At 37.4% G+C, this 9,598-nt stretch overlaps 1 protein-coding gene across 1 annotated transcript; it reads right to left on the bottom strand.

Moving 5' to 3' along the window:
- Positions 1–2,990: 2,990 nt before the first annotated feature.
- Positions 2,991–8,928, bottom strand: LOC124272194 (mitochondrial nicotinamide adenine dinucleotide transporter SLC25A51-like). The gene is made up of 3 exons (XM_046707339.1): positions 8,866–8,928; positions 4,667–4,869; positions 2,991–3,962 (listed from the first exon to the last, which is right to left on the bottom strand). The coding sequence occupies exons 2-3, from the start codon at positions 4,842–4,844 to the stop codon at positions 3,238–3,240; spliced, it is 903 nt and encodes a 300-aa protein (XP_046563295.1). The 5' UTR covers positions 4,845–4,869; positions 8,866–8,928; the 3' UTR covers positions 2,991–3,237.
- Between the last annotated feature and the right edge of the window lie 670 nt (positions 8,929–9,598).

Raw genomic sequence — 9,598 nt, 5'->3', positions numbered from 1 at the left:
ACTGCCATGTTTATGTTCAGTCACAATGGAATTCTGAGAGCACTTTCAAGAGAAACCACAGCTTAGATCTTTCACAAACATTTTTTCGTAGTTTTTTTTGAGATATGGAAAGACAGGCAATAAAATTGAAAACATTCGCTTCCATAAACTTACTTGAATTTCACATTTTCACAATATATACATAAACAAGTTTCCCAAGATCTTTCACACTGTCCCTTTCACCCAAAACACAAGCACATAATCCTTAAAAGATAGAAATAGGCCGACAGACATGATAGATCGATGCATCAGCAATATTTTCACGATTACAGCTATTCATGGGAACATACATGGTACATGGTAGAAGCGTGCTTATTAAAATTGAAATATATGTAATATTTACTTGCCAAATCAATATTTGTTTGTATTATGTCATTAAACATTAATCTAATACTGCCATTCAATCAAGACATTTAGTGATTGTTGAGTGAGTGAGTTAAAATTTTAAGTCACATCGGCAATATTTCAGCCATATTGTGATCAAATCAGGTTATAGTTTCATAATATAGTGTTTGCTGAACAAAATAACCTGTCAAATAGTTTTGTTTTCAACGTAATATTCAGGTAATAAGGAATGCAGTGTCTTTCTATTAAAACATGATTCAACAACAACTAACAAGAAGGGTGATATTAAGACATCTCATAAAATATTTCAGAACAATATGATTTTAAAAATACCTGCCAATGAACGTCAGTAAGAAAGGGCACAAAAATATACTTGCACTGTCATTTGCACCATAGAAAAGATGGGTGACGCCATTTACAAATTCTATAGACCTTGACCATGACAGCACGATCGCAACATCCAATGTCACTGGCTGTTTCAGTGGTAGCATGGTTCATGTCTTTTCATTCATCCTTAACAATATTATTAGACAAGGTCGTCCAAATACTAAAATGTCCTACTTGCCCCAGGGTAAGTAAATTCCCACTTGCCTAAATTTCCACTTGCCCAATCTCATTTTCATCATGTTCCTCTTGCTGAATTAATTCAAAGTCACGTTTGCTATCATGAGTCAGCCACTGAAACAGGCCTAACCAAGAATATTGAAAGGCTTGTTTCCATTATTCAGGTTTTTGTCCTACTTTACTTGTGTTCATCAGTTCTTATCATTTAAATTTTCAGTTGTTTTAATACTGAAAAACTTGAAAAGAGGAAAGTAACACTGCTGTTTTCGTATTTGCCCGAGGGAAAACCCAATATTTTTCCAATTTTCCAGCACCATAATTTCAAGGGTTGGGCAGTCAGCAAGTCAGGCATTTTAACTTAACACTCCTGTTATCAGATCCATATTTAATAACAGTATCAACTGACAACTAATGTTATATATTTTGTCAGGGATTTATCTAAGATTCCAAAATAAGCACCACTGGCAACATAGCAAAAACTGGGATTTCTTCAAGCTCTTAACACTTTTAATGTCATATTCAAAATTCCAACTAAGCATCAAAGTCTATTCTTCATTATTGGTCTAATTTTCAGTCAAAAAAAACACAACCTCTTAAAAGAGATAGCAGGACTTATTAGTTAAAAGGTCACTACATGTATTTGTGAAGTTCTTTGTTGGGAGGTTTTACCATGTTGAATTACATTTTCCGCAGATACATCAGCCTCTCAGCAGGGCTAGTTAAATCCCAGTATACGTTCTCCTATAGCACTGAACTTAAGAGGGGAAAAACTGTAAGGCTGAAAAGGTCAATGGCTGACAGAAAATTAGACTAAAATAACACAGAGAGCATAATTTCTGGATAACATGATATATGACAAAAGCCATATTACTCATACTTGGTATCATGTTTCAAACGTATTGATTCTAAATGCCTGGCCATGAGCAACTCTATCAACTTACTGCATTGACCTTCCATTAGGAGTGATCAGCTCAGGTTGAATTTGAACAGATTGATGTATGAAACAGGCTCTTCCTTAACTAAGCATCCTTAATCATGTTTAATGCATCATGCTGTCAACAAAATTGCGATGACCTTCCACAAATAGTACTTGATTTAGTATATGTATTATGGATAGAGTCATGCAATACTGCCTGCCATTTACATCATGAAAGATTAAACATTTCCCACGCCAGCCATATATCATATAAGACCACATACGACAACTGCATGCATACATTTCACAATGAAACCTCAGCATAATTAGTGAATACTGGAGTTTCAGCAGCCATCAATCAATCACCATGTCTACCAGTAGACCTCATTAAAACTACCAGCAATTTTGTTTGCACTTTTGTATGTACATCATATTGTAATTGATGCTATATTGATACTCACTGGATAATGGATGTTAGAAATGAAAATATTGATTCAGTCATCATGATCATGACGATCACTGGGACTACATGTGGCCAAATAAAAAGAATGTTGTGGTTCAGATTACACCTCTTTAAAATTTAGGGTAGGTAGGATTATATTTTTATTAATATTGGTTTTTTAGGTAAATTACGAACTAATAACACATTTATCAATGTGTTTTTGTTTATTCAATCAAGCTTGAGACTTTCTCTATCACAATGACCAATGTCTGTTGGTGCCGGGAAAAATAGGTGGTATCTAAAAGCTTATTTTATTCATACCGCTTAAAAAAAATAGGATCAGCACCAGAATTCACGGGTCGGTCAGGTAATCGGACCCACATTTATTTTCGGCCTGTTTATTCTTTGATCCCTAAACTCTACTTGGGCAAGCTGGTCGGGTAATTGTCCTGATTGTGAAGGATTAGGCTACACAGCAGCTGGAAAATGTCATTATCAGTGAGTGAGTTTATTTTTATGCCGCACTCAGCAATATTCCAGCTAAATGGCGGCAGTCTGTAAATAATCGAGTCAGGACCAGACAATCCAGTGATCAACAGCATGAGCATTGATCTGCGCAACTGGGAACCGATGACATGTGTCAACCAAGTCAGCGAGCCGGACCACCCAATCCCGTTAGTCGCCTCTTACGATAAGCATGAGTTACTGAAGATCAATTCTCACCTGGATCTTCACGGGTTGTCATTATCACTATAAATCTGACAGTTCCAAATCTCCAAAATAACTAAATCTCATGACATCTTTAACATGGTTAGTGTGTCAGTAACAACTCACTGCAGTCTGTCTATATGAAATCACACAGAAAATCATTTGCACCACTACAAGTCAGCACAGCACTTTCATCCAGTCCAAATTATGCCAGCAGGTAAGGTCAGGAAAGCTCGGATTTCCTGAAGAAATGCTTCATGAGGTACTCATAGGAAGCATTGATAATGCCCCAGGAGAGAAACGACCGGGTGTAGTTGAGGTGGTATCCTCGGAATAGTTTTCTGACACTATAGCCACGTTCTTCAATGACGACCAGGAAGGTACGCCAAAACCCACGATACTCTCCTCCAAGCTGCGACTGCATTCTTGTCTTGACAACATTCAGAGGGTAAAAAAAGGTACTAATAAACGCACCCAGAACAGCACCACTTATAAAATGTTTCAAAAACTTCTCCGTTGGACTTTCCCCAAGCGGCACTAAATCATGAAGAAAGTCTCTTCCTAAGAAGAACATCACATTGCTAGGTCCGTTACGCATTAGGATTGGAGTAAGGCCTCTATAGTACTCCCTGAGTCCATAAGTACGCAGTTCATACATGGCATGAGGTGTGTTGGTAAATCTCTTGTGGTAGTTCCGATCCTGCATTAAAGTCTGAACACGCTCGAAAGGTGACAGCGTCGCTTCAGTCATCCCAGCCAACATCGCTGCTGTTGCTTGAACTGATGCTTTTGACCATGTCGGACACTGATCCATTAACATGCGCTGAAACTTGTGGTACATTCCAAACATCAGTGACAGGGAAGTTGTTTTCTGCATCAGTGGGGGGACTACACCGCGATACAAGTTGCCTAGGCCTTCCTTCTTTAACTGTCCCACAGCCTTGAAACCTGAAACAGGGGCCTGACATTTATACCACATCCACCAATAGAATGTCAAATGCATGGATGAAGATAAGGACTGAAATGGAGTCAGCTTCTCCATCAGTGGTGACAGGGACTCCCACCCTTTACTGGAGGAATGAGAAGATGGGACTCAGTAGGTCACGGTGGTGGTAGGTGCTGAAGATAGTTGAAACCCTATCGAAAGTTTGAAATTTGAAATTAACAAAACTTCAGAGGGTTAAAGTCTAAGAAAAAGATAAGAAAGTGAATATTCAAAATGGAAATTAAAAGCAACACAAGTTTGTGTGAGATATAGACTCTTGAGCATGACAAACATGACACATGACTTAAGCCACAGGCATGACATTTATATGCATGAGAGTTTGCTGTTGTATGTGTTGAGATCAGTTCATACTAACCATGTGTACAAAGGTACAACAGGGAGATAACATAAAAAGACACCCCCTGAAATGACTGAATATCCACTAGACCCTCAATACCTGTAACTTCAACATGAAATATTTAGTAACTCAAAGAAAGATAACATAAAAAGACACCCCCTGAAATGACTGAATATCCACTAGAACCTGAACACCTTCAAGACACTGACACAGGTTAACATGTTACAACAAAGTTTCGAATAATTCACCCTGAAAAATGTTACAGTTCAGTCTGTGATTTGGGAGAATGCGTAGCATGAAGAGTCCTACCTGAAATGCCATGTAGTTGCTGCCTGAACATGGCCTTGTTGATGGGAAAAGTAGCAGTGATGTTGATGACGGCTGCTCCCCAGCCGCATATGAACTCCTGGTAATCCTCCAGATTCATCTGCATTTTCACACTAACCACGTCCTCCCCTGGCATGTTGCACGACTGCTTCACAACCATGGCAACTAACCAGCTGCCATAGCAACTATAAAGGAAAATACATATATGAAAACTTATATCGCAAATCTTTGTTGCAGAAACCGCAGATTTTAGATTCCTTAATTTAACTTGTTACCTTATGCCCTTTGTAGCAACAACACAAAATCAAAATAGTTTTTCGGGCAGCAGCACACAGGCACAGTTGCTGCAGCAACAATGATCTGCACAGTTTGATGTTGGAGTGAGCATTGAACATGGTTTCATGCCACCTTCCAGCAATATCGTGATATTCTTGCTGTGTTGCATTAGAGACAAATGAGCATGATACAGCAAGTGATGCAGTCACCACTAGTGCTGGTACAGGGGTGGAAATAACTTTAAAATTGCTAGTGTACTCCGGTACAGTGGCACATGTAAAATCACTTGCCCTGATAATTTTTCCACTATTCCGGCCGTTTTCTTGTTGATTTTTAAATAAACAACATAATTAATATTGGAAAGTCAACTGGACACCGGTACAGTGTGATATACAAATTAGCTGGCCCAACAGAAAAAACACTGGACTCGGGCGTCAGGCAATGGGTTATTTCCACCCCTGTGGTATTGGCAGTACACCAAGCGATACGATTCATCACGATAGTGAAATTTCTAACACCAACTTTAAAACACCCTAAGATCAAAACAAAACCAATTTTAAAGTATTTCGACAAATTCCGCCAGCGTTGTTCAATGTTCATTCAGAAACGAGATAATTAAGTTTATACATGGACTTTGTGAATGTTAATAACATGCGAGTGCCATGTCTGACAGATCTTCACGCAAGCATTTACAAGAGAACTTTTACTTTTGAAGGGAAAATACTGACTGACTGAGTTTAGTTTTAAGCCGCTTTTAGCAATATTCCAGCAATATCACGGCGGGGAACACCAGAAATGGGCTTAACACATTGTGCCCATGTGGGGAATCGAACCCGGGTCTTCGGCGTGACGAGCCAACGCTTTAACCACTAGGCTACCCCACCGCCCCTTGAAGGGAAAATAAGTAAGCATATATTTTAATCATCAAACAAAAGTAAGTCTTTTTTTTTTACAGATATCGCGATTCGGCAATATTCAAAGTTAAACATAGATGTCATCGATGTATCGTGGCATATTTGAAGTATCATATCGGGATATACAGCAATGTAAAACTTTGTATCGATTCACTGTATCGGCGGCCCATGGATCGATGCATCGATACGCTTCGATGAATCGTCACACCACTATTCACCACATCAGACCTGGAGTTCAAACCCAATCCTAGTTTAAATAATTACACAAGAAATGCCAATTGCAAACCACTGACTGCCGTATATACTTGACACCCTCAGCAGAGATGCCAACCCCGAAGTGTTGCAAATAGTACAATTTCAAGGATCAAATTTAGTAGCTTGACCATAAAATTAGTAGTCAACCAAATACATAAAATCATGATGGAGAAAGAAAATATGACACTAATCAAGAATGAAGCTTTAATTTCACATACCTCCAACAGCAGATTACCAAATTGTTACTTGCTATGATTCTAGTTCAAATGTCATTACATTTGATGAATGGATGGTAAGTGAAGTCCGAAAATGTATTTAATCTACAAAAATGTTTTTGTTTATATATCCGAATTTTAATGAATTTTCTTAAAATTTCATAGAATTTCTAGTGCAATCATATTGGTTAAGTTTAAAATTAAGTTAAAGTAAGGATAAAATCGTAGCTACTACGATAAAATCGTAGAATTTGGCCTTTTGCCTCAGTGGCAGAGGCAAACAGTTATTTTGCATAGTCTTCATCAGGTAATCTGAGTGCTATCACAAGTAATCATACTTGTACTAAAGCCATTAACTGAATGATGACAAATGCTCAGGTATATACCATAAAACAAGACTGACAAATAGCTAGTAGTAACTGCTGTATTATATGCATTTTGCCTGAAACATTCGGATCCTTACTGTGTTTAGCATATTAACTGCACTTGATTGTACATGATACTGTATCATAACAACTGGATTTTTTTCTTAATTCGTAGTCATGACAATAGAGATGAAACAGACAGCATAACACTATTGGGTCATGCCAAAGAAATTCAGAAATTTGGCAACTTTGCAGTTTAATCGTTTCTCATATTACTGCTCAAATATATCTAACAAACATGTAAACCAACATTTAAACTAAATTATAGTTTGAAAATTAATGGAAAAAGGCAAAATACCCAACTGAGTTTGAGTGAGGTGAGTACAATTGGTTACACAAAGAAAAAATTAGGATACAAGTGAGTACATAACTCAATGACCCAAAAAGTTATCTGCAGCTCCGTTAAAGTCAACATAAGAACAACATGGCAGAATATAAGTTTTTCCTTCCAAAATGTCCATTGGTCAATAATAATAACCATTCATCAGCAAGTGCAAATATGTTTCATGCTGTATACAGTACTTAGAAACCTAAATAGGACCTTTGTTTGAGACAGATCAATTCCTCCTACAACCTTAACAGTAGAGTTTACTGATCAAATATTAATCATTAACAATTCAGTATAATGCAATAAGATCATAAAGACCACAATAATCATTACTACAGCTTGCAGATAATGTCACAGCTTTATGAACAGTAGCAATAGTTAGCAATGGTTTGAGGTCAAGATCATTGATACATTAACTACAAGCAAGAGCTGACAGAGCCGGAGGCATCAAGTCTCAGACTTACAGTGGGTTCCTTTTAGGTAAGTCACTGTCATTTGTGTGCAGTTGAGTTGTATATTCATGTCCCGAAACAGGTAGAACATCAATATCTATGAAAACTCAGGGGTTCTGACAGTGACTCAAAATTGATTTTTTTTACAGCTTGTAATCATTCCCTTCTGTAATTCATAAAGAGGTTTTATATTTATTATTATTATTATTATTATTGTTATTATAATAGTATATTTATATAGTGCACATATCCATGCAACTGGTGCATGCTCAAGGCGCTGGTATTTTTTCCTCTCGATCATTGGATGTATATCTCAACGGCACATCGTAGTATCATTCTCAACTCCCTGGGGAGTATACAACTCTTATCAGTGAAAGATTTTCACATCGTGAATTCAACATCTGACACATGATGTGTACAGACCTTTTCATTTTGTGCCATATTGGTTCATTGCAACCCACTGGGTATGTTGCAGATTACAAAATGGATAAGTGTGCCAAACGGCATTAATAAATTGTCAATAAACACCATTTACCCATAAAATTCATAATTGACCACGACCTATTCAACCCTTACAGTTCAATTCCGTAACCCTCAGGTATGACTGGACAAATTTACACAATGAGTAACAGTGTGGATGTAGCTCAGTCGGATAGCTGTTGGGATTACAATCAAAAGGTTGCGGAGACAACAGATTCTCACAAGACTGGTTGCTTGTCTTAGTGAAATGTGATCTACAGCAGAGAGAAGTTGTGGTGCTGAATTCTCTAAAGGTATCATAAATGATAATGATAATGTAACACCTGTACTAAATGGCATTTGACTACAAAGTAATCACAATCCAACTCGTCTCATGCAAATGGAAATTGCAGCTGTTGCGTGGGTGACACAACTACCGCATTATCCTTACAATACCTGTAAAAATCTATTTGGTGTCTGCTCTACATCGACTATCCGTCTATATTTTTAAACATTCCCCAATGCACGACTCCACCAAATTTATTGTCTCTTCTCCCCTGAAATGTCATCGGTAACGACACTCACGGATGCAAACCAATGTTTTAAGACACAATTGTCTATATCAGTTTCACGGTTGAACGATATTCCCAACAACAATAGCATGTATTTATATCAGGACAGGACACCTGTTCTCGTGTTTCAACTAAAATCCTGTCCTCCGTTCTCGACCTCGCAACATAACACTCAGCTCCATTGCGTTTTGACACATTGCATTCGTGCATTCAAACTCCAAGAAGTAACTATTTTATCGTGAGGATTGTCGCTACAATACATTTACAAATAACTGTTTTGTTTACCTCTACACTGTCGAGAACTGTTGAAAATGAATGTCACTGCCAATGTTGCTTCTGCTATTTTACGCCCTCTGTCAGGCAGATAACTCTGATTTACTCTTAAAACGGATTACCGCTAGGAACTGATTTTTCTGCTTGCGGAAGTGACCCTCTCGTGTTAAAACTAGTCCGGGATAAGTCGAGTTCCGATCTTCTTGGAGGTTATGGAGGGTGGTGACGAATGTTATGTAAAAGTACTTCCATTGTATCCGTATCGAGAGCCGGGTACTGGTGCGCATCCACCCTCTCCTCCAATTTCGAAGCATTTATACATTTATAATTTAACATTTTACAGGTTTTGAGTATGCAATACATATTATTTACGTAATATTTCAACTAGAGCGTGACTGCAAAGCATTAATTACTTCACTTATTTTATTGCGTTCATCTAGCATCTATCAACAACATTGTGTTGTTTATTTATCACAAAGCGTAAACAGTTTACAACGTGAATCAAACCGAAGTAACACGTGTCATTAACATTATTTAATGTCGCATGAAATATATGTAAAATAATTTAAACCTGTCTCTTTTCAATATGCCTACCTATGCAGATTATTTAGTCTTTAAGCATATAATTAAAATTATATTGCATGTAGCATAGAGGAAAGAACATTTTTTTTCAACTTAGTTGGTAAATATCTTATCCATAAACACGTGACCGATAAAATAATCAATTTGATGACGCCACATGTAA

The sequence above is a fragment of the Haliotis rubra genome, unplaced genomic scaffold, assembly GCF_003918875.1.
Source record: "Haliotis rubra isolate DU_JTF1 unplaced genomic scaffold, ASM391887v1 Scf167, whole genome shotgun sequence".
Classification (NCBI taxonomy): Eukaryota; Metazoa; Mollusca; class Gastropoda; order Lepetellida; family Haliotidae; genus Haliotis; species Haliotis rubra.
Note: the sequence above shows the minus strand (reverse complement) of the source record. Positions and strands in the feature narration are given on the sequence as shown.

Coding starts and splice junctions, on each gene's coding strand:
- LOC124272194 (XM_046707339.1), bottom strand. CDS start 4,844: ATGGTTGTGAAGCAGTCGTGCAACATGCCAGGGGAGGACGTGGTTAGT. Junction 3,963..4,666: donor GCAACTACATGGCATTTCAG/GTAGGACTCTTC, acceptor CCCCTGTTTCAG/GTTTCAAGGCTGTGGGACAG.